This window comes from Sinohyriopsis cumingii, chromosome 1, assembly GCF_028554795.1.
Source record: "Sinohyriopsis cumingii isolate HCF-2022 chromosome 1, ASM2855479v2, whole genome shotgun sequence".
NCBI classification, from domain to species: domain Eukaryota; kingdom Metazoa; phylum Mollusca; class Bivalvia; order Unionida; family Unionidae; genus Sinohyriopsis; species Sinohyriopsis cumingii.
The window spans coordinates 70,947,572-70,975,184 of NC_142961.1; the positions used below are offsets into that span (position 1 = coordinate 70,947,572).

A 27,613-nucleotide genomic window follows, 5' to 3' on the forward strand; every position below is an offset into this window, starting at 1 on the left:
TTTTTCAGTCATATCACTATGATGTCTGCAGTGTGGCAGTTTATAGAGATGTCTAGCACTGGTGTATCATGCCACAGACATGTAGCATCATGACCCACCCAGTCACATTATCCTGACAGAAGGCCAATCAGTTCTAACACTAACCTCTTCATGCTGAGCACCTAGCGAGGTTGCTGTTAGAACCATTTTTATAAGTCTTTGGTATGACTCAGCTAGGGTTCAACTCCGTGACCTTCCTCATCTGTGGCAGACACTCTAACCACTACGCCACTGGAATCCAAGGTAAGTCATTTTCTCTGGATTCTCCAGTTTCCTCCAACACAAAAGACAACATGGTACAAACATCTAAGCAATGAAGTGCTAACAACATGCCAAGAACATGCACAATTAATGTACAATAAACACAGCAGTCAACCTCTTATACACACACACACCTTCTATACTGATAAACTGGCCTTATTAATAGGGTTACCTCTCCTGAGGCAGACAAAATCGTTGTAAAAAAAAACTATTTTGATGTTGGGAAAAGATAACATTGTTCATTTCAGTCATAATGTGGGCATGCCTAATATTTTGCAATGATGCAAGAAGACTCTATTCTGAGAGTGTATAAAGCACAAATATTGATTCTCATGTGCTGAAAACTAAAATAAAGTAAAATTATTTAAATTGCAATGAGAACACTTTTACATATATATATATATATATATATATATATATATATATATATATATATATATATATATATATATATATATATATATATATATATATATATATATATATATATAATGGAATTCATGACCATACCCATATTATGTGAAAGGCAACAGTATAATGAGAGGTGAGAGACCACCTTTCAAGTTTCATCCAACTGGGTAAGATATTTTTATCTTGCAAACACACTTGGGATGGGTTACATATTTTTATATTGTCAACACACCCAGTACTGATTTTATGAAAACCAAAAAGCTTCTGTAATACATAATTTAAGTAATGATGCTCTACATGATTGGACTGCTTACCCATTGTTTGCCAGTTGTCCAAGGTCTGCTGGTATAGCACTGTTCTGGCAAAGGTACATCAAATGTTCAAAAGTCACAAGGGCAGACACACATTCTAAATCCTTAGGGAAGAACTGAAAAAAGAAAACTCTGTGATCAATAACAATTTCTATGCTTTACATATGTATTATTCATCTTTGGCTGAAAAATATCTTGCAGTGAAATATCAATTATCCACACCCCTTAAGATACATGGATATTTCCTGGATAACTGTTTGAATAGCCCAGCAATTATACATTATTATCACTGGTTTCAAATAGCATTGCAAATGGTATCCAACTGTATCTAAAAATGTATTAATGCAAACAGCTTGAAAAATGTATATAATGAGTTTCTTGTATGTAGGTTTAAATTATATAATACTCTTCATTAGTTAATCACACTCAAAAGTTCAATGAATTTGGAATTTTAGTTTCCACACCTGAAAAGATTGGCCAGGAGTTGGTATGCCTTGAAATGGTGGTTGCCCTTGTACAATCATGAGCTACTGTCAGGTCTGCATCATTATTAGCAATAATAATTTTTTCCCAATTTATTAAGATACTTTCTTAAAAAAAGTTGAACCTTTTATAAAACCAAATAAAAAATTTAAAACCAATTTATAGAAAAGTAAATGACCAAGAACAGCTGAAAAATTGGAGCCTATGCATCCCTATAAGAAGAAATCATGTGACATGGTTTTAATTTTAATATAATGCATGCCTTGTTCATTAAGGGATGAAATGAATGCATGCTTTTTACATTATTATAGGATAAAGCATAAATAAGACATACTTTCTTCACATATTTTTCAGGTTGTTGGCATTAATACATGCTAGATGCAACAGCTGATACCACTTACAATGCCAATTTTAAAAATTTGAACCAGGGGCCAAATTAAAGGGTTCAATTTCTTCCCAGAGTGTTGTGGCCAGTTTTGTAACTTTCCAACCTATGCATGATCATTAATATTGCCATATTGCTGATTCTCATATATACTCACTCATAAGTTAAATCAAACTGCCAACTACACAGACCCAGATCTGCCATTATGCTATGGCAAATCAGGATCTGTGTTGTTTGCAGTTGACTTATAAGTGAGTATGTACAGTACATGTATTAAGATTGCATCAATTATTTTCAAGAAGAAAGGCTTGTTAAAACTGAGTTATCTAGTATTTTTAATAGCAAGAGTAGCAATTATACTTGCTAACAAGTCAGAGCCAACTGCAAACTGCAAGACCCAGATCTGCCATTGCATAATGTGCCAGCAAGCAAATATGGTATAATGCCAATAAAGTATTACCAAACTTTGCATTAGCACAATTGTTTCCAACGTATCCATCTACTCCATAACAACACAATTGTAAATAACACCTGTCATGACAAACTTCCTGAATGAGCACAGAAAAAAAACTTTACCACATCCTCCATACAGCCGAGATTTGTCAATAAGACATTGTCTACTTGTGCAACTACCATGCCTATGCAGAAACAATCTTTTTCGTAGACAACAGTGCTCCATAACCTCAGACTGAGGTGGAAGGAGGGAATTCGATCACAGCGATGGGTAATTATTGCATAATTATAATTAGTTTACCCAACCCCAAAACTACATTTTAACAGCAGCAATACAGTACCCATTGCTATTACGTAGCTGACTTTGTCAGTTACGTGGGTAGGTGATGCTTTAAAACTGACTAAAAACAGAGAAAAATGGAAAGTAATACCATTAGAGGGAGACATCCATTTTGCAAACTGCTGATGTATCTCTGGGCCAAATGTTATGCACAATGATGGATCCCAAAGAGAAAAAAATGTGCTTTGTTGTTGTAAGGGTACAAAATTAGTCAGCATAGCACATAAACATTAAGCCTGACATATGGGTAAGTCTTGCCATAAATTGTTGACTGCATGTGATGGAATCTGTTCAGTTTGTGGCATGCATTGAATTTTGAATATGACTCACCTGATTAACAGTCAGAGCTAGATTTAATGCAATACAAAGTCAGTAGCAGTAAAATGACGAGTTGCGACAAACCAGGAGAAAATTTTAGGAAGTTGCGGTCCATTTGAAACAGGTGTCATAAAATTATATTTTCGAGAATAGTTATTAATAAAGGTGGATTAGAGTGGATTATTCTTACTTTTATGGGAGTGATAAAAAAAATTTGCTGTTAAAGTAAGTAATTGTGATTGCCTAAGCTTGACAAAGGAGTGTGTATTTCCAGATGGAGTTTAGGGGTTTAAAATAATCTCCCTTGTGATATTAGTCAGTCCAAGTTATTCTGCCAAGGGGAAAAGTCTGATGGTCTCTGAGGAAAATTACAAAAGTAATTTCTCTCATTAAACAAATCATCCAAGGGAACTTTTAAATAACTGGATCCAGAAAAAAGACGGAGGGAATTCTCTGATGGTAAGTGAGCATGGGCTCAGAAAGGCAATGTTAGTCTCAATTACATGTTCATTGATGTAAGTTTGTAATTATTGTTGAATTTATTCATTTAATTTCATACTTCAATTTTCCTCTAGTTCAGAAAATAACTGTGCGTGTTATCTGATTCATGTATGGTAAGATTGTCATACAATATTTTGCTGAAGTGTACGAGTTTAGATTTAGTTCTTTGTATGTAATATAAATCATTTAGTGTAGATTTCATGCATTTCTTCTGATACAAATTGTGTGAATATGCAAGTTACCTTTCTTAAATGTTATTATATATGCTGAAGATTGATTTTTCTGTCTCAAAATTTATGTCAATGAATCACTAATTAGCAAAGTAACATAGTTAAGACATGGAGATAGTCCATTAATTCATGTGTATTTAAGCTGTGAATTCTCTTCAACTGAAAATCAAGGAGTATGCCAATTGGCATACATCAACTCGTAATTTACAGCCACAGAGGGGTGTGATGGTTTTTCTAAAGAGGTCTAATCATGTCTTGGTCTCAGTAGGAATGCGAAAGACAAATTCATGTTAACAGAGTTGTGAATGTGTATTTGGCTGTGAAATGACCATAGGTAGTTCTGTTGAATTTTGATTGACAATACCTGCTGAAGAAGAGAGGGAAAACTGGTTGATCCCAGGAGAAAAAAACCTGACAGGTATATAGGTTGGGTACTATATTATATTTTGAAGGAAAGAAAATATGTCCATACCTGTATTGCACAGTGGGAAAAGAGCACAGACTGCAACAAAGAGGTTCATGACTCAAAGAGGAGAGTAAATATAGTGAGAAAAAGAAGGACAGAAATATGGAAATGCTGATCTATCAACAGCAATGATTTGAAAATGACTATCAGTACCAGGTGATGCTGACATGCTGGCAATTTGAGTTTGATCAGTCACTCAATCATATGATGAACTTGTTCTATCAGTGTAACAGAATGGCTGATGGAATTTTGCATAATGTTTAACTCTCTTTTCACGAGAAATTATTCAAAGGTCATGTACGATCTCATTTTATTTATGTAATTGATTAAATTGTTGATTTTACATACAAGGGATCATGTTATTCTATTTTATATCTGTGCTCATACCTCTGTAATCCCATCCCTTAATTTCATATTTGATGTTATTAATTACTTGATCCCAGTAATAACACCATGGTTGATCAACCTAGATAATGGTAATCAAAAACCGTTAAGGAGTGGGGGAGATCACACATCTCTGCCACCTCCTGACAGTTGTGCTAACAAATGGAGGTAGATGGAGGAAAGGTTTTATGGGATCTCCAAATGCTGCCTTCATTATGTCCTCCAAGGAAGAGTGATTTAGATAAGCCTAGGAGGCAGTGATGGTTCAAACCTCATGGGTTTCATTTACATAAAAACACAGTGCCTTAATTGGCCATAAAAACCTATTTTGATTATCTCCAGCACAGACTTTACTGAAACCAGGAATCCTATAGGTGTTGCAGCTAAAATGGGGATATAAGAATGATATGAGCAGTGGAAGTTCAGACCTTTTTTAGAACTTGAAGTAGCAGTCAAAATAGTAGGAAGGCATATGTGAACAGACAATTCCACTGGAATCTGAATATGTCCACTGCCCATGCTCTCTGGTCTGGGACTGAAGACACATAAAAGGGAAATCTGTTTTCCCCCCAGTCCATTACAGATCAGTGAAGAGTTCATTCCAGGAGAACTATTTTTCCTGACCTGGATAGTTTGTCTACTAAAATGTTCTTCCCTGGAACATGTTGAACCCACAAGGTAATTTTCTCTGAGGTGGCCCAGCAATTGAGTTTCCAGACCTTCATACAAAGAGTATGTATGTGTGTTTCCCTGATGTCAGAGATATGCTATGATAGACGTGTTGTTGGAAGAGACCATGACACATCAACCTTTTACTCCAGAGATGATTCATCCAAAGTCTAATGACCCTGGAAAATTAAGCCCTAAGCAAGCACCCCAAATTACTCCCTATATTCAGACCCTCCAAACCCCTTTTTCAGAGCAGGTGAGGTGACCATATTTTTAGTTCAGGAACAGTCCCTGAAAATATGTTATTTATCCCATCTTCAAAGTAAATTTTATCCAAACCCTAGCTGTATACATTTGCATTTATTTCTCATAAATGTATATGGCGACAAGTGCATATATTGTTCTTGCTGTTTATATTATGAAAATGTTTTCTTTTCGGGGTGGGAGGGTAAAACTATTTTTTGAATTAATCAATACCTATTATTCAACAGCTATAGTATTGAGTGTGCAAAAAATCCATCCGTTTAATGTGATTATATCGTCCCAGAGAGTAGAGTAATGTCAGTATGATACAATCCACTCTTGCTGCCCTTTAATGTTCAGCAGGTTGTGCTGTTATTTCTTAAAACAAGAGCCTAAGGTGTATATTGAAAAGTAAGAGATTGTACCTAAACCATTAACAGTTGGGATACACAAAATAACTCTTATGTCCTTTAAAGAGCTAAATTCTAGAAGAGAAAAGGTTACCAACACAGAGACTGTTATTAGTGTGACACCAAGAGTCAAATTAACAATATAAGGGAGATCACTAATACTCACTACAAATTTTCTCTGGTGATGAGCCAGGTATAATGTCCATACATATGGAGTCCTTGAAAAAGATGCCCATTTTATGCATGTGCCATGCCAGGTGCACGAGTGGATTACATCATACTGACAATTCTCCACTCTGTGGGAGTGATATATATACAGCAAATGGACAGCATTTTTTCACACTAAAATTAAAACCTGCACTATAGTGATGGGCAAGTTTTTGCTGCTATTAAAAAGTAATTAAATAAATGGTCAACCAACATTTAATATATTATGCAATTGTTCAAGTAGAGTAGCCATGTGTACCACAAAAAATATTATTGTTTCCTCAGTTCCATTCTGATATCAGTGGAGAAGATAACATGACTGCTGACATACCATTCTGTTCTATGGTTAAATTTATGAATTCAACAAAAACCAGATAACTTTTTCTCTTTTTTCTTTTCTTTTATGGCCATAGCAGCAAGAACATCTAGTAGTCAGACAAGAACATCTAGTGTTCGGATTGTTCATGGGATATATAGTTCGGCTAATGATACTTGTGCTTAGAGTTTATCTTAAGCACTTGTGATTTCGTAACCACTTACCCATTTTACTTCATATCTTCATATGCTTACATTAATCTGTTTATACCTTTACCACTATTGCCCCAAGGTCATGCCCCTGGATGGTACAATTAGGTCAAGAAGAATGACACATTCCACATTCTCTCAAAGTTTTTCATCACATATATTCAAAGTATCAGGACATGTGCCCTTGGTTCAATTATTATGATCAGATACAACCTACATTTTAAAACAAGCTAATATTATTAGAGCCTAACAATGAGATAATGGCCTAAAATGTAGTCCTGGAGTGGGGGGATAAAACTAATTTTAATTATGCAATACTCACCTATCACCAGCCATTACTTTTCATGCCAAAAATACCTTGAGTGTTTTGATATGAATACATCCTTCACAGTGACAGTCCACTTGTGAACCTCACATGCCCATGTGCAAAACAGTCATCTTTATCATTATGACATTTATTCCACATCATCATAGCAGGGTGTGAGCAGGACAATTAGCAATAGTGACAGGTTAAGTATTGCATAATTTAAACTCATATACCCCCCTCCAAAACAAACCAACTACATTTTAATAGTAGCAATATCTTACCAGTCACTATTGCATAGATGAATTTGTCTGTATGGGGGGCAGGCTAATGTATTAAAACTGATCAACAACAGAAAAATGGAAGGGAGAGATGCACTTTAATGAAAGATGGTATCTCTCTCAGCCATATGCTGTGCCACAAGTAAGGGTTTCAGTGAAACAATGCCTATCCTCGGTTGTACTAAAGAGTGGAGGATGCATGATGAGAAAGAGTGTGTGATCACTAAATGCTGCCTTCATGACATACTCCTAAGAAGAATGATTTCAATAGATCTCTGAGGCAGTGACAGCTTGAACTCCATGGGTTTCCAAGTTTATAAAGAAGGCCTCAATCAGCAAAGGGCCAATAAGCTCTTGATAGTAGTGACAATCCACCACAGATTGATGGAAGCCAAATATCAATGGCACCCTTCATTGGAAGAAATTTTTTACCCTTCCTTTTCCTTCAGAAGCATTGAGATAGAATGCAGTGCCCTGACATGGCATAACAGCCTGATCATCACCAGCACTGATTCATCTGAGACGGGATTCTCTGGGTAGGAGAACTAGGCACAGATGACTTAATTTAGCAAGATTTGGCAAAGAAGAGAAACAGAATCGAAACTGCCAATCACCGAAGATGGCCAGTATTGAAGACAAGGCAGGAAACATGCTGTCTTCTTGTAGTCAGCAAGGTGAGAGTGTAAGGTCCTGAAAAGAAGCCTCACTCATTGATTTATAGGGGGTTTGGTGAAAAATCACAAAACACAAGACAGATTCTATCTGGGCATAAAACAGTAGGGGACTAGGTTTCAGCCATTCTAATTACTTTTTAAATCAGTGATGTGTGAATAAAAACCAACTGCCTTGCCCTGAGAGTATTTACATGTGTTGGAAATGGCAGTTCTATAGCCCTCAACAGTGGATAATTAACATCCCTTGTGCTTGAAAAGAAACAAAAGAAAGTCTGTGACAGTACTCACAAATGGACAGCTAGAAACAATGTGCTCTTACTTCACTGATCACGCAAGGTTCTAAACCTGACATCACAGACCTTGAATGTAGAATCTCTTATGACCTGAATTATGCAAGTGGTAACACAGCCCAAAAACTTTTTCTTGCTGATGGGTCATTTGAGATGAGCCAAGTGAGAAAGTGGAGAATATTGGGCTGCATGTAAGTGGGGGACCTCTGTATTTTAACAGAACATTCCTTCTCTAGGATAAGGACCTGGCTTGATCTATCAGCAGCTCTAGAAAAATGTTACACCATGATGATTGGTGCCATAGTGGGGCCATGAGGATGACATGGGCAGTGTATGTTCTGAAATTAGAAGAACTGTAGCAGCCGTTGAGATAGCGGGAAAGAGTACATGAACAGATGATCCCAGAAGAAGCTGAATCCATCTACTACCCATGCTCTCTGATCCAGGACTAGCAAAACAAAAAAAGGAAGTCTGTTCTTGAGCCTGGATAAATCCACCATAGGCTTTCCACCAGTGTAAAAAGGGATTCTGTGATGAAGAAGTGTACAGACCATTCCCTGAGGACTGTTTCATCTGACCTGAACAGACTGTCTGCTAATACATTCTTCTTGCCCAACTCAAGGGTGTGATGGTTCCCAAGGCTGCCCAGTAGAGGAGATTCCACACCTCCAAAGAAGGAGAAGGAGCATGTGTGTCTCTCTGATGTTGGAGATAAACTATGATGGCCATATTATTGGAGGAGACCATGAAACATTGACTCCATACTCTGTCTATGCACCATTGCTATTTTAGAAAATATAGGATTCATTTCTAGATTGCTGATGTCGAAGGACAATTCAGAGTCAAAACTAGTCCAATTCATCAACCAATGCAGGTGGTGATGAAAATCAGGTCTTAATGGAATTGGAGACGAGAGTAAATCTCTGCACGACTTCCACTTTTCAAGAAGGAGAAACAGTATATAAAGCCATCCTAAGGGAACCAGATTTATAGCAATAGTCAAGGTTCCCAAAAGGAGTAGGCAAAAGTGGACTGACAACATCTTGCTTGTATTGCCTGTTGAAATGTCAGGATTCATTCTATCAGGTCCCACTGGATCCTAAACTCTAATTTTGAGAAAATTTATCACTGCAAAAATGAAGTCATGAGAAGTAGTAAGACCTGACCAGCAAAGGAACAGATCCTAATGGAGGGACTGAACCTAAACATTGTGGAACAGATACCTCCAGCCTTTCTGATAGATGCCGCTTGAGGAGGAGGTGATGGCAGGACATGAGCCTATGCACCACCTATACTATGGGTCCTGGGTCCAGCAGCCAATGGGGACATAAAGGACAAAGTACCCTGAAGTGGAGGGTCCCACATCACAAAGGGATTCATAGGTATACCAGTAATGGGGTGGATAACAATTCAATCCCATCTCATAGTCTGGACATGCTGAGCAGACTCACAATCCTGTACAGGGTATGGTGGTAGTGCATGGTAAAGGGGTTTTAATGGTCTGGTCCACATCCAAATACCCATGGTAACCACGCTTTTCTAAAGACAAATTTCCAGGTCATTTCCAGGGGTTTTCCAGGATGAAATTAATTTTTCAAGGTTCACATATGACCATTATTGAAGGGAGTTAAGGAACATTTAACTTATAAAACATGCATTTTCTAAATCTAAAGATGTTTCTTTTTCAAGATTCTCCAAAACATCGAAGTCAGAAAAGATGATCATGTACAAAACCACAAAATGTATCACATGAAACAAGTTTGATTATATTCCTTTAATTTGGCATGCAAAGTCATTTCAATGTACAGAATAAAAATTCTAACTTTAATTTGCTGAACTGCATTATGTTGCTAAGTGGGAACATCATAATGAACATAAATTAGTTTTGTTTCTTTTCAAACCTTTAATTCTAAAGAATTTTATAGCAATATATATATATATATATATATATATATATATATATATATATATATATATATATATATATATATATATGCATCTTATAGAAAGTAAACATTTCCTATTACAGTATAAAAAAACAATGCAAATAATTGAAATGTTGTCTTGTAATGAGAAGAGTTTAACCCTGAATTTATCTGTGCCAATCAAATCCCAAACAACCTAATCTTTAGATGATCTGCTTAAAAATCCATCATTAAAAAAAAAGATCAAAAGGGTTGATTTAAATTTTGACAAAAAATACTTCACATTTATATACTGTTGTATAAACAAGGACTGAATTTTCTGTAAAATCAACTTGTCTTCTTGTAATTCGTTAAAACAGTCCCCAAACCTGTATTGATACAGGGACTCAAATCGTTTTTTATAATACAAGGGACGACAATTTCTCATTTCAGCTCTGAGATTCAATAATTTGGACTACAAATTTTGTTTTGAAATGAATAGCAGTCCGTTTTCTAATCCGAGTTTCCTCCGCATATTCTCACCACAATTTTCATATTTGGACATTTAGGTTGGGGTATGGGGTCCTTGCAATTGAATATCAAAAATTTGGAACTGGGTGCCACCATGTGGTAGTGATATACGGTAGTCATTTACCAGCTGGCCTAGAAAAATTAAATTTATGTTATGTCAACTTATACCTGTATGAAATCAATAGGAAAATGATTAATTTTCTCAGAAATGGCAAGTATTATAATCATTTTGTCTTTAATCTGTTGACAGACTAGATGAAACTTCGACATAGATAAAACCTGACCCGGTACTCGCCATTTGCATTACTAGTCACATGACTTCACAAATCTCAAACGACAATATCGGAAGTCCAATAGTCACATGATATCAACAACAAACTCCTTTTTACTGTTGTACAGAAATTCAATTATATTAAATGAAAGTCTGATACTTTGTGTAAAAAAACAGCAATCTGGACAGTCTGATTTACCAAGCAGAGAGCACATATCAATGTGGTAGTCACGTGATACAACAAAACTCAATAAGTTGTTCTTGGAATATGTAAATATGGAAAATTTTGTGTTCTTTTGTTTTTGTATTTTTATTACAACCAGTATACGACTTTCATTTAATATTTTGTATTAATTTTTTTCTCTACAACATTTGAAAATGTGGGTTGATAGATTTATGTACTCATGTGACAAGCAATGCAGATCGCTAGTACTAGGTCACATTTCATCAATGCCATAGTTTTATCTTGTCCTTCAGCAGATTAAAGACATAATGATTATAACAGTCACAATTTCTCAGAAAATAAGGTAATTTTCATATCGATTTCATTCATGTATCACCTGATCTAACAATGTTTAAAGTTTGCACAGCTTCGCTTTGCCACCACAATGTTGGCCTCTTATGATGCTAGACTGGTTTTCATGCCTTCCATGTAAGGAAAGATATGGATATGGAGCTGACTTTGAAAATAAGTCTACTAGATGAAGCTAATCCACTGAGCATTTGGATTTACTCAACATATATGTTTGTTACAAGCAACCAAATGATCCATATTGCACATTCTGAATATTCAGGTTAGAAATCATTAAATTTAACTCACAGTCAGTTTAGTTATGACTCAATTAGATGATTGTTTCGGGCGTCAAGTGCCGGTGGAAGATTCCAGGGTTTATCCCAACTTTCATCAATATTTCAGAAATTCAATGACTTTTCATGGTCAGGAATTTTTGTTATAATAATAATAATAATAATAATAATAACCTTATTTAAAGAGGGTAACACAATTAGCTAAAAACTAATCTACCTTGAGGCCCTCATACAAAGGAATTCATTTATTTAAGCTGCATCTCTGAAGCCACTGGATATATTGGGTTTGGAAGAAGGAAATAGAGTGGGCATTTCTAATCTCAACTGGAATACTATTCCAGAGCAGAGTTCCAGAGTATTGGAAACCTTTTTTAAATAATTCCTTATTTGGTTTAGGAATTTTATACTGTTTTGTAGACATGGATCGCAGGTGGGGAGTATTACCAGGTAGCCTATACTGGAATAGTGATTGTAAATATTCAGGAGCACTATTATGAGATATCCTGTACATTAATTTGGCTTTTCTCAAACAGATTCAGTCTTTAATAGGTAATATTTTTAACCTACCAGCTAAACTTTCCTTGCTTTCTTTCTCGACTGATAAAGCCCAAATGCTCTTTTTTGAAGATGTGCCAGCTTTGCTATGTTTTTATCATTTGAATTACCCCATACTGTACTACAGTAGTCCAAATAGGGTTGTATGTAACTGTTATAAAATAGTTTTCTGTGCCTTTCAGGGAGAAAATGTCTTATCCTACTGAGAAGCCATGAACTTGAATTGACTTTTTTACTGATATGTTTGATATGTTCAGTCCATGATAGGTTATTATCTACCAGAACACCAAGTAGTCTATCATGACAGACCATTTGCAGATTTGTATCCTTCCATGTCAGACATAGTTCATCACTATCAAGATTTGTCCTTCTTTGCTGTGTTGAGATAAGTAATATTTTAGTTTTACCACTATTTACCACCATGCCATTATATGTGCACCAGTTTTCCAGTTTGTTTAGTGCATTGTGTAAAGAAATTTCGAGCTCATGCTTTGTGTTTTGGATGTCTGACAATGTTGTGTCATCTGCATAGAGATCTGTAGATGATATTGAGTCTCTTAGTAAAAGTGGTAGGTCATTAATAAATAAAATGAATAGTAATGGACCTAGAATTGAGCCTTGTGGTACTCCATATCTAATTGTTTCAGGTTCAGACAGAACATTATTTATGTAAACATGTTGTGTTCTCTCATTTAAGTACGAAGTAAACCATCTAATTGTTCTTTCATCACACTGGTAGATTTTCAGTTTCTTCAAAAGGATTTCATGACCCACCATGTCAAAAGCTTTCCTGAAATCTACAAATACAGTTCCTATTATTCTACCTTGGTCAAGTGCTTGAAGCCATTTATCAGTTAGTGAGATCAAGGCAGTCTCACAGGAATGGTTCTGTCTAAAGCCTGATTGATTAGGGTGTAACAGCAAGTGTTTGGTTAAATATGACAATAATGAGCCATGGGCATGTTTTTCAATCAATTTTGACAAGTTTGGTAGTATTGAGATTGGTTGGTAGTTATCAGCATCATCCTTAGAACCAGATTTGTGAATAGGAGTTACTTTTGCAGTTTTCCATATTTTGGGGACAGATGAGGTTGCAATACTTAAATTAATTATGAATGTTATGCTATCTACAATAGCAAAGGCAGAAGATTTAATGAGTTGTAGACCAATCTGATCAAGTCCTGTAGCTTTCTTGGTTTCAAGTTCACTGAGACATTTCTCTCAACTTTTTCCAGACTCACCTGTTTGTATATACTACATGCTTTATATACACCCCAGTGTATTTGCTGTTGTTGTTGTTGTTGTTGTAGGGTTTAATGCCATTTTTCAGCACAAGATAGGCTATACATGGCGGCCAGTATTAATGGTGGAGGAAGAACCCGGGAAAACCCCGGAAAGAACCACCGACCCACAAGAAGCTACTGGCAAGCTTTCTCACATACCAACATAGGCCGAACCTGCAAACACTAGCTTAAATACTGTTCAAGTGAGAACTTAATGCAGTTTAATCTTGTAGCAGGCAATTTTTGTCTGGTTCCACTGAGAGAAAAAAGACTGTTTCTATACATGTTCATGTGAGGTGTACAAGTGGACCTAATTTTACTGACAATTCTACACTCTGTGTGAGGGTGTAATGACATTTAGTGCATGAGATTTATCTACATGATAAAGAGTTAAAGCTGCACAATAGTGATGGATAAGATATTTCTGATGTTAAACATACGTTTTTGGAATGGATTTGTTTTTATTGGCAAAATCTTTTCTGAAAATTGATGCCTGCCACAGCATATTTTGTTTCACTGTTTGAGATCTGTTGGTATTATGGTTTAGTATATTTGACAAGAGCTATGTCCATAGATTTCTCTCCTGGGAGGCATGTTTCTCTTTTCCATTTATTCAGTATGTAATTTTCTTCTCTGATTGATTTTCAGACCCACAGAAAGACTAACACTGAATCTTTTTCTTCTCCTTTTGTAACATTGATTCTTCCATCTGTTTCCATTTCTGGTTTTGAAGATTTCACAATTTCATACTGTTATTTTCCATAAATTCTTGAAAAAATGCAGAATTATCACTGGCATACATGCATCAATGGTGAAAATGTTTCAACTTGTCTAAATGAAATTTTCTACTCAGAACAACTATTCTGCATTACATTCAGGACATTTTTTTTATTGATATTCATGCAAGGACAATTCTTCAGAGGAAAACTACTACATATTCAAGATTGTGAAAAACTTGGGAATTTTGAAAATTAAAGAATTTAAATTGTGACTGTTTAGGGCTCTTAAAATGAAATGCTTTAGCAAGTAATAAGAAAATAGTATATACATATATCAGATGATATTGTTACACTCTTCGCTGGGGCCCTAGATGGCTGAGTGGTCTATGGCACTTGCCTTTACAGGTTACCAACATATCATCTCTGTCTCAGTTTGAATGTCAGGCTTAGCCATTGTGGGTATCTCTGAAAGCTTGCCAGTAGCTTCCCATGGGTTATAGTGGTTCTTCCCAGGATTTTTGTGGATTTTTCCACCAGAAATACTGGACAGCTGCTATCATCTGCTGCAAAATGGCATTAAACCCACAACAATATATACTCTTAATTATTTAACTTCTGTCTCCTGTCTTAGCCATGAAAGTATCTTAAAATAAATTAATATATTTACTTGAAGACTAAATATTAATACATATTTTATTTAGCAGGTCAGTTTTCTCTTGTCTTTATTGACTGTAACATTTGCAAGGACCCGGTGAGGTGGTTTTACAGTATGGATAAAATTCACTTTGGTGAAAACAGGTTTGCTTTTAGGATTTTTGCAATTGCTTTTATTTTTTTGTTTTGGATGAATGAAAAAAAGGGGTAAACATATTTTTTGCAATGAAACAGTCTGCTTTTGCTCTGATAGCCATGTACATGAACTCATGGCACTATCTAGAGGATGTGTGTCAAAGTCCAGTGATGTGTGTAGACAGCTGAATGAACAACAGTAAAGGCCTCTGGATTTCTGAAAAATAATCCACTACTAACACAACTGTGTAACATCACAGGAATGTACAAAATACAGTATAATAACACATATAAATATAGTGTGAAAGCGCAAGAATGTACTAAATACAGCATAACCCAAGTCTAAAAACAGTGTGATGTCAGAGGAAGGTACTGAATACAATATAACTTAGGTATACCATAGTGTGATGTCACTGACATCTACTAAATACAGCATAATCCAGGTACAACAATAGTGTGACATAACAGGAATTATTTAATAAAGCATAACCCATACATAACTGTCATGATCACAACCAGGGCAGGATTAAGACTGGACAGAGCTTGGGGGATTCAAGATAGGGTACCCTTATAGATCTCCAAAAATGTTACCCTGAAAGCAGTCCTTAAACTGTCCTTTATATGTGAATAGTTATTATGGCTATATTAGGCTCAGTATTAGACCTATATATACGGTTTATTTAAAGACATGTAACTGTATCCAAAGTAATTGGAAGGGGTGCATGACTAGACAGGCCTGGGGAACATACCTCCCTTGCAGCTCCCCTTCATCCAGTGTTGATCATAACAATGCATATATTCTGTATAACAGTGAGGTGTTTAAATTTATCCTTGCTGAATATGCAGCAAAACTATTTTCAAAATTTGTACTGGTTCAAACAGGATTATCTCGTGTTTTTTTTTATTTTACTGTGTATCAATGTTAGAAACTTTAAAAAGTTCATCTTTTGTATCAAAATAAATACATGAAAATGCAAGGGGCATTTTTTAAAAATCATCTCATCAATTTGGGACATTCAGGACAAAGGAGTCATGGAATGTGGAGTCCTGCATGCTGATGTAAATACAGTATTTAACATAATCACCAAAAGTGTCTTGCTTTTGGTCAAACTTGCAGAAATATCCAGTGCTACCCATACATCTTGCCCTCAACATGTCCTGTCAAAGGAAACTGGCTGCTAAAACCTGCCTAGAATATCATTATTTTCATGGAACTTATCACCACATGATCTCATTTTTACCACAGCATGGTTTGATGGAAGAAAGTGAATGTCAAAACCTGCCAAGACCATCATTATTTTCACTGCATTTATTAATATGCATGTTTTTGGTGCCTCTGTTATTACTAACTTTGTTGGCCAAATCAGTCTCAAAATTTGAGCTTATATGTATTTAATGCAAAGTGATCATTTTGGGAGAGAAAATTTTTCTCCTCAGTGGAGAGCTCCAATTGTATGTAAGGGGAGTTAAACTCTTCTGGCTGAACATGCTCATGAAAGAGTCATTGTTTATGACTTTGTCAGTGTGCACATTATGATAATCTTTAACCTCGTGATATTTCCACAGATAATATTGTTTTAAGGGCAAAGTGAGGTTACAATTGATACAGTATTTCTCCCATGGTAACCTCTGAGGGCCAACCAATTTAATTTCTCAAAAATAGGAATGTGTTTATTATCAAAGGTATCCTTAATAAATACATGCATTTGCCAAAATTCTGTAAAATGGGGCTGTGCATAAATACCATAAATGTACTGTTATGTAACCAACACTTTCTGTGACTTATGAAACTACAAAACTTTCAGAAAAACTTTAACACATAACTTTTTGGAATATTGATACTACAGCCAGAGCCATTGCTGCCACAAAGGATACCTAAGTGTCACCATACGTTAAAATACAGACTTGACCACACCAAAAAAAACTTTGTGCAGATGATCACGTTTACACAAGCTTGGCCATTTTTAGCTTTGTCCTTTGATGTTGAGGATATCTTGTAAGACACCTAGGTGTGGCAGACAAAACTTTATCAATAGGTAAATATTCATACCTATACAATGTAAGTAAATATTGTCCTGTTTCATATTGTGAAGAGGGTACAATGTTCTACTGCAAATGTCACATGAGTTCTTGTTAAGATTAGACAGGGCATTTAACTGGATCCTTCTACACCTTGGACCTAGAAACAACAGGAGATAGATGATGACCCCTGTGACCTTACTTTCATATCAGTCCTAATTTTGACATCACATGCCCTGCAAAGATGATTCTATCCCTGTCCTCGCGACAACAGAGAGGTTTTAATCAGCTCCAGGGACAAGATCCCTTCCTATCTCCTTGGGAACAAGAAAATGGGATCAGCAGAGATAATGACTATCTGTTTGAAGACCGCCAGATAGATAGTTTATAATTCAAGCTGTGATGATTGTCATATTGAGATCATATTGCATCTTGTCATAGGACTGCCCTATCTACCTGTTTCTTTGTTATGACTCCCAATTAACAGTATCTAAGCTGTTTAATACTCATTATCATTTTAGAAATAGCATTATACCACAGGGGTTGAACATAGGATCCCAGCAGCAGTGTAAACTGTGGCCCCCCATCTTCCAATTTGAGTAACATAGAGAATATCGACAGGACAAAGAAAAGTACTAGAAAGTAATTAATGCACAAGCAGTGGTAAAAAAAAATATGAGATAATCTTATTTGCTTTTACAATTTTCTCGATATCATATTTTCTTGACACTTCTACAAGCATGATAAACATTTATCAAGTAACTCATGGAAACATTTGCATGTCTGAATATCTTGTTCACATGAAATGAGCTGCACTAAAGAATTTTCTGTTTCGGATCCTGCTCTTAATTAGCTTTAATATTCACTAATTAAATAGCAGTGTTAATTACGATAATTCTCATGTTTCTGAATTAATAAGTAATTGATTAAATGTTACATTGGTTATTACTGTAACCTTACCACCCCTGATATTTAGCTGCTTTTATCATCATTTCAACCTCAAAAATATATAACACTTGCAGTCATCACTGAATTTGAATTGCAACACAACAAACTCTGCATTTTTTGATTGAAAAATGGATATTTATGGCCATCTTAAAGTTTGTATCACTGTTAGTGATTCTGGCTAAATGCTGGAGTTAAGACACTATGGACAGATGTGCACTAAAGAAAAATATTTTTTTTTATTTTTTATTTTTCTTAGATGAAAAAAACATTCCCAGCAGGTACACAAGTCAAGATTTCAGTTACACTGGACAAAAACTTGCAGGAAACATGTGATTGCATGCTCAAGGTGATGCACTTTATCACTTCACATTGAACAAAGTTAACTTTTACTGTGGGTTCAACACCTGCACTTCTACTAAATAAACATCATCCACTCAAATGTTTTCAAGTAAAAAATTATGTTTAATTAATCTTAAGCAAATTTTCTCTCTCACTGGGAGTATAACAAGAGTCCCTTGAAGGGACTGATGCTCAGCAGGCTGAAAAGAATATCCTTGAATTCAAAATACGATGATTTCTTCCTTTTAACTTTCTTAGTGTTGAAACTATCTTTGATATTCTTCAGCAATAACAAATTTTTCAAATTAGCTGCTATGGTGGACATACTATTTGACAGCTTGGCACCACTGACATTTAGTACCAAAAAAAACATCAATGAGAAGTAGTGAAAACAAGATTCTGAAGATGGCCAGTGTGGTTGTCATATTAGAAGTCAGAATGGCACCATTTTTATTTACAACCAAGTACACATTGTAATAAGTCTTTCAGTGAAAACCCAATGCTGATGTGACCATTCATTCAGGAGAAACAGTCTTAAAAAGATTTTCAAGATGGTCACTGTGACAGGCATACTGGATGTCTCAATGGAACCATTTGTCACGGAATGGTGTAAATGTTGTTAATTAAATACATGTACTCGGGTTTCGTTTCTTTTTCTCTGTACAACGATACCCGAGGGTGATTATAATATGGTCTATGTATTTCGAAATCGTGAGTACGATTTGTCCTGTGCCACACGTGCAAGGTGCCTTTGATAAAGAATAACGAAAATTCTAAAGGTATAAATACGTTACTACATGTAAAGGACCTTTACAATACTAATGGTTTTGTCAGCAAGCGGCCTGCTTAAAGGATTCGCACAACTCCAGCTGTAGGGGTAGGTAATGTTTTGGGTTTTAAGTGATAACTAGTGTATTACCATATTTGCCTTTGCATGTTTGTTATAGTTTTCTTTACATACCATAATGCGTGCATTTTTTATTCTTGTTGCGACATAGTGCAGGACTTATATTGGTAATGTAAAGCTACATTTTTTAAAAAAGAATTGTTTACTATTGTCTTATCAAGCAGGGTTAGGTTTACTATTGAACCTCTGTTTTGTAATTGCCATTATAATATAATCTTTTTAACTTACCATGTATAACGTCCTTACGTTATGTCTGTATCAAGTTTAGTACACTGTATCGGGTATATTTTCAGCTGAGTTTTGATGGTAGGAATATCCGAGGTGTCCGGTGTTGTCAGAGTGTAGAAACGTCCATGTGTCCGGAGCGTTTAAGGTGCCGGAGCGTCTAATGTCTAGCGTCCGGAATGTCAAGAGTGATTAAGGTGACCCAGCTGTAGAGCCGTCAAAGGACCAGGGGGACCGGAGGGTCTAATATTTCAAGTGTCCGGAGGGTCTAATGTTTCAAGTGATCATAGTATTCCGAGGGTCCGGAGTCTATATTGGTTGTGAAATTGATTCGGAGGAGCTGTGGAGTGGATATGGTGCACGGGTGACGGAGTGCATCTCCACACATGTATTTTTAGCTGTATGCTAATTTTGGGTTAGTAAGACCCAGTGTATTATTCAGGACTGGAAGGATAGATTGTATATCCGTTCTTGTTTAGTGACATAATCTCGCTACCTGAGCGAATACATTTTTTTTACTATGTGTAAACGCTTACATTGTTTACTATTTGAGTGAACTATATTCATCTTTCCATTATTGAATCATTTGTGAAATCATTTATCCTGTGTTTTAGGGTTACTGACCTAAATTTATTTGTACATTTTTTGTCATCTTTGAAACTGTGCGTTTTTTGTTAAATAGATCCAATATTTGGATTATAAATACGCACACATCTTAATCATCCACTACTCATATAAATTGCCACATTAAACCATATATCTGTGTCGTCAAAACGTGTTCTGTTGTTAATCCGAAATATCCCACCCGGTTATCTTGTTACACCATTAGGACCAACACAACATCATATGAAGGTGAGGAGAAATCCCATGTTGATACAAGTATCCATAAAGGTGGAGTAGTTGTAATATTTTCAAGCTGACAGCTGTTGTTACAATACTCAGCATCATATCAACACCATTTTCATTTCTGACCAACTATACATATCATAAAAAGTCTTCTGGTGAAAACCACATGGCAATATTACTTTTCATTCTTCTGGAGTAGCAATAACAAGATTTTGAAGATGGTAACTGTACTGGCCATACTGAAAATTGGATTGACTCTTTTTTCATTTACAACCAGCTGGACATTATAAGATGTCAAGTGAAAACCCCATGCTGAAATTCTGGAGGAATAATGCTAGGAAGATTTTCAAAGTGTAAACATAATGATGGGAAATGTTACACTTATTTAAGCTCTTAAGTAGATGATTAGATTGGATTTTCAGCCATTACAACAGTTCTTTGGGGGGCTGAGGATTGGCACATATTTGAACTTTATGAACTTTGAATATACTTGCTTATAAGTCAGGTCCAAAAAACATATACTATTATCTGCCATCATTCATTGAGTTGACAGATCAGGGTCTGTGTTGTATGTTCCACAGATTGCTCCTATCAAACTGCATAGAACAGATCTGCTGGCACATTATGTGGTGGAAGAGCTATGTGCTTGGGGATTTTGCTTACAGTCGCAGGCCACAAGAGTAAGAACAGTTCCTTATCACTAATCATGCATTTTAAATAAAATGCACATTTTCAAAAGGACTGCATAATAATAATAATAATAATGGCTCAGCTCAGCCTCAGGCCACACAGTGTGAAGGACTGGGCCACATGCATCCCATGGGCCATGGGTTGGACACACCCATATTAGAATATTGGAAATGGTTTCAATGCGTAGCAGTTAATATGTGCATATTGATAAATCACTTTTCTCCTGCCATATTTGCCTTGTTGCTTAATTTAATGCAGTATATATAACAATCTCCATAGCACACCTAGTTTTGAGTTTTTTAAAAATTAATTTCCATGACTCTTGGTAAATACTGTTGTCATCAAATGTTCTCTTTTTGTTAAGAGTTATGGCTATTCAGTCTTGAACTTAATGCATTGTATAACACACTTGTAGAGTCATTTCCCTTTATCTCTTACTGCCTAATGCATTGTAGGACCCAATCTTGTTAACATAACTAATCCCACTCAGTTTGAAGAAATGTTAAGAAACTTGGAAAATAGCAACAATATCACTTTTCTCCTATAATTTTTGATAAAGTTATTCTTGCAGCTGAATGCAGCAACTGAAAATCTTGTGAATGCAATTAACTGTTGATGCAACAACATGGAGTTTTAGGAGTTGCTTTTAAAACTTTAATTTCTTGACAAACTTGTAAAAAAAATCTAAAACTCCTTGAATTTATCTTAGGAAAAACAAAACATTAGAACTGAATGAAACAGATAACATTTTAAATTCATAATTTTTATCAGCATATTTTCCAGAAATAATAGATAAATGCATATAGGTCAATTAGTGCAATCACATGACACATGACATAGGTAGTTACCATATGGAATAATGACTGTTTGCTCTAGTTGGCATACACTAATTAAGTAGTTTTTTTTCTCCACACTAATTAGGTACGTTTTTTTTCTCCACTTTTAAAAAAACACTTTTATGCAGTGATAAACAAAGGAACATACTCAAAATAATATCTTGAAAACTTGAGGGAAAAAACACTGAAAAGTCCTTCAAAACCAACTTTCTTGTTCTGTATGATCATGAACTTACCTTGTAGCTTGTTTATGGATTGCTGTGAAACTTGTTAGATATTAAGGTCATCATTTATAGACGGACATACTGACAAAATCCTTGTACTCACTTGAATTTTATAATAGTTCATGCTTATTTTGCCAATAGATGCAGTGTATGACAAAACTGTACCAGTATGGTCTTCATCATCAGATGTTATACATGTGGTGCTGACACTATTTTCACAAGAGCTAGGCCCTTTGTTTTTACTATAGACTCATCTCCATCACTGGGTAGGGGTGGAATGCTGGACAGGCTGGGTATGTTTACTCACCATTCATCTGGTTTCATTTTATGTACATGTCCTGTTTAGATATTTGGTCTATGAGAGAAATTTGTCCATTTTTTAACAATATATTTTTTTAACTTAAAACTTTTTTTTCTGGTCTGCAGTATGGTATGTATGTTCTAGAAACATTAATGTATTATATTTTGCTTTTTGGGTCCTAAGACGCAATAGTAACAGTTCAAGAAATTCCTGTGCTTCAGCAATGAATAGAATTTGTCATTTTGGCTGGGATGTCATTGGTTATCACAATATTGACTATGTGTTGATAACATTTTCTTAGATACTGAGAAAGTAACAAAAACAGAAACAGCAAAATACAATTGCAGCAAATATTACATAAATATAAAGAACTCTATTAAAAATTCCATTTTCATTTGGAAACTCTCAATAGGAATTGAGCATTGCTTGCATGCTAAAACATGCATGAATGGTGTCCAATGAATGGTGTTTTTCAAAACCAGAATTATTTTTTGTTACTTTCATGCACAGACATATGTGCTCATTTAACAACTGGCAGTATTACTGAAATTGTGTATATTTCTTTACTAAATAAATCCTTGATACCCTGCAGTTTATAATGTGTCCAATATACTTATCTAACAATCAGGTAACATTATTGTATTATGATACTTTCCAGCTTATATATGTATATCCTATTTATAAATTTAATTGATATCCTACATATGTTTGAAAGTTGGACCCAGTATACCACTGAAAACTTCTTTTCAAGCATTAATATTTATATGCTCATATAAAGCAGAGTTAATATTTTGTTTGTCTGTTCATCCATTGATATATCTGTTGCAAAATAATCTGAGTTTTCCACCATCTACAGCTACAAAACTTTATTGATGGTGCTTGCACTTGGGTTAAGAAAGAACCAACCAAATTTCAGTGCTAATAGGTCAAAGGTCACCATCACTGTGAGTGAAAGAATAAAATGTTCTCAACATATTAAACTTGAGTTTTTCACCATCTACAATTACTGAAACGTTTTGCATGGTTTGCAGTTGGAGAAAGGAAGAACTATATCAACTTTTTGGGGGTTGAGGGCAAAGTTTAAATGTCAAGGTCATTATGATTGAAGGAATAAAATGGTTGCACACAGTAACATTAATTCTAGATCATATAACTAAGCCAAGCTTTGTGATTGGCATACACTTGGGGTAAGAAAGATGGATATTAATTTTGAAGTCAAGGTTACTGTGACTGGCAGAAGAAGAATGGTTTCTTAATATAGAATTCAGTTATATATTTAGAAGACTGTTAAACATGGCATGAGCATGTAATGTGCCATTTGTGGTACTCTTGCTTGCATACTGTTCATTTCTTACAGTACTTTTTCATCACTATATTTCTGTGAAAGAATATTACAAAGTACAGACTGTGACTTCTGGGGTGCAAAAACAGCTCTTACTGCCTCAGACCCATTTGTAAAACAGCTATTGTGATGGTGAAGGTAATATGACATTAAGTATATCATAAATTGTCTATCTAATTCTACATTTCACTAAACAAGCTTAAGGGCACTCATATTTTTATTGCCATGACACTATGATTCACTTGTAAATTATGAGCAAACATTTAGGTCACTTTGACAAACTTTTGTGGCTATGAAAACATGATTAGGTGTGTCACACAGTTGAATTTATTCTCAAATGTAAGATGAATAACACTCAAACCCATTTATCATAATGGAAGTAGAGTAAATTCTAGATAACTTGTTGCACCTAAGACTGTTAATCAGTTAGAGAGAACATTGCTTCAAGTCAGCAATGTTATATATAACTACAGTAAGACCTCACTGTAAAGCACCTTTGTATAACACATATAATACAGGTATGGCTGTGAATCTCATTGTATTAGTTGAAGTCTGTCATTGCATGTAGTGTATCCCAGTATAAGGCAACTACACCTCTAACATGGTACACATTTTAGGATTCCATGAAGCATAACTCATAGTAACCTATTAAGGATAGGTAAATTTACATAATAATTCCAGAAGTATTCAGACAATCTTGACAGCATTATAGCGAGGTATTTGGACACTATTTGACAGCATTATATTGAAGTATAGGCTACACATATTTAATTGGCAATCTATAGGGGAGTCGGCTGTACTTATTCCATAGTTTACTCTGGAAAAGGATGGAATATGATGGAAAAGCATGGAAAACCCTGGAAAACTATGGAAAAATGAAATATGCTGCAGAATTTAGCATGGAAATCCTGGACATTGCGCATGGATAATACTGGACATGCCTGGAAAATGCTGGACATTTTGGACTCTGAATTTTTTTCAGCATTTTCCATGCTAGAATTTTCCAGCATTTTCCATCGTTTTTCATGGAATATGATGGAAAATCTACACCCGGGGATGACTTGATACAATATCATCCAAATATGGCACTCATCATAGCTAAAAAATTTAACTTTGGCAGTTTTAAAATAGATAGCCAAAATCTCTTTAAATCTAATTTGAGCTCTATTAGTCATAGACCAGAAGAGCTGATGGGATGGCCTGTTGTGTATAGTCCATCCATCCATCTTCTGTTTTCTGTCATCCATCCATCCTTTAGCACAAGTTTCATTATTGCAACTCCTAAACTACTTGAAGGATTGCCATGAAATTATTTAACAAATATTCATCTCATGGTTGAATTAGTCCTAATGAAAATGTTGCCACTAAGACATCCAGTATGTTTAGATTTAGGACAGCTATATGGATGTATAAACCAACAGCAGCATAACAATATGCTCCCTCTGCTACTGCTATACAAATTACCAAAAGAATCAGAAGGCACATGAACTATATATTTCTGAACGAAGCAATCTTGTGAGAACAAAAACCTATAAATAACTAGCAATAAATGATCCCTTTCACAAAGTTATTGTAATTAATAAACCTCTGCTGAGCAAACCTCTATTTTGGGAGGATACTTTTATCTCATTCCATATTATAGACCTTTCCATTACAGTTTTAATGGCCTCAGCCATGTGTATCATGTGACATTCTTCCATAAAGGTATTATTGCCCAGTGCCCTGTACTATGAAGCTATAATCATGCACATTTACACAAAGATCATTTATTTGCACAAGCATTTAGGTTAACAGTGCACTGCTATGTAAACAGTATTAAACTGATTATCCCAAAGTTTTATTTATAATTTAGCACTTTTCCTGTGTAATTTTGTGTAAAAGGTTTGTCTTTATCTGAGGTTCTAAATAGCTTAATTCTTATTGTCCTCAATTATTTATTTCACAGTCCTAAATTCTGACTTATTTAATGAATTTTATAAAACAGTACTTTACTTCCTTTACTGGTCCTAACCAATCATGCCAACTTCACTAGGTTAAACTTTTCATACCTTCACTTTCTCTCACCTATCTTTTTCATTCACTAATTCTCATCATTATTTGTGACAATATCACCTATGAAGGTATATAATTGAAAAACCTATCATCTACATAATATTTGCAAATATATAAACACACTGGTAAATGAATTGACAATTACTTCAACAATTAATTACATTAATTAATTGACCAACAAATTAAGCTCTATTTATTATGTCCATGAATGTCAAATTTGTAAATGTCCTGAAGACTTAAATCTATTTACATTTTGCCTTTCAAAGACTTCAGTTACATCTGTACGATCCTTTTCCTCATTCTTTTTATGGAATACATATAATGACTTAGTAATTATAAAGGTGATTATTTTACTTATCTAAATGGTATGAAAGAAACATTTTAATTTTTCTTTCCATAATAATATTATATTATAATATTATTGAAAGTATTAAGGTTTTTTGAAGTTTCAAGAAAAGGAGAAAAGTAATCATAATATATTAAAGTTTGTGTGTGTATGCATATATATATATGTATATGTATGTGTGTGTGTGTTTTACTTTGTTATTAATTTCAAAAAGGTAAACAATGAAATCACCAAAATGCATCAAAATGGTGATTTTCCAGTTCTTTGGGTATTTCAGTTTTGTTTTTCTTGTAACAAATAATTTGTCAATTGGACAATTTCTTTCGAATGAAATTTCTTACAATTAAATGGAAGAAATGATTCCATTTTTCAAAAATGAGGACCTTAATTTTGTGAACACAAGTATCTTAATTAATGTATATCTTTTGCTTTTACTTTCATTTAAATAGTAGACATTCGAAGATTTATGCAAAAATAAAGTTGATTTATAGCAATAAAGGAATATGGAAGTATTTACAATGTATCCTGTTGTATTCAGTCTTTTTTGTGTCAGACATATGTAAAATCAGTATCTGTAATCAGTACCTAAATGGCATATGCATATAGATGTATAGCAGAAAGGAGGAGTTAGATATAGAAGATCTATCCAGTGGAAAGGTCTGTATGTGATACAATCTGCCAGTGTGAGAAAGAAATGTGATACATGTACATCTACTAAATACCCATTTAATCTTATATAAATGGTGTTCAGTACAATCTGTGATTCCATACCGCACACCTAAAACTTCTGTATTGCACACCCATCCTGGAACTTCTTTTACTTTTATAAATTGAAGTATTCAATAATATTCCACTTATAAAATATCAGAAATGATTTATTGCTATAAAGATTAAATTGTTTAAAAATGGCAACACATGCTTGTAATTTTAGGAACTGCAGTCATATAGATTGTAATGGCCACTTTTGCTTATCGGGATAATGGGGGAGTACATTAAGTAGCGACAGGCAGTTTATGGGCATTTCACTGTATACACTGCCAAGAGATTAGAGTTAGTTAAGGTTGACAACAATATATAGTTTGAACAGAATGTTTGACAACGAGTTCTCAGATGAAACTAGTGTGCAAAGTGACTCCAAACCAGAGAGAGAGAGAGAGAGAGAGAGAGAGAGAGAGAGAGAGAGAGAGAGAGAGCATTTACTTCGCTGCTATAATCTTGTATTGAAATTTTTTAAAATCCAGACAAGGTAAGAAAGACTAAGGGAGTTATGTCAAAATTCAATGCATGATTAGAAAAACCCCCATGTTATGGGTGAAAATTTTACCCATTTTTAAATTACAGTGTTGCCTAACTGGTTTCTTTAATAAAACCAAATGGCTTGTACGATTAATCAGATACTCTTCATAGCTAAAAACAGCTATAAACAGATAATTAATGGACAGTAACTATGGTTACACCATTTGAACTTCAAATAAGTTTGCTAAATGCCACAAG

At 34.8% G+C, this 27,613-nt stretch overlaps 1 protein-coding gene across 4 annotated transcripts in view; it reads right to left on the minus strand.

The window, feature by feature from the left end:
- Window positions 1-27,613, minus strand: part of LOC149807091 (KICSTOR complex protein SZT2-like) — a 338,108-nt gene that overhangs the window by 180,443 nt on the left and 130,052 nt on the right. For all 4 annotated transcript variants that reach the window (XM_089961812.1, XM_089961821.1, XM_089961796.1 and 1 more), the window contains exon 21: window positions 1,026-1,138. In XM_089961812.1, coding sequence (XP_089817938.1) covers window positions 1,026-1,138 — 113 coding nt within the window. The remainder of the gene's footprint in view (window positions 1-1,025; window positions 1,139-27,613) is intronic.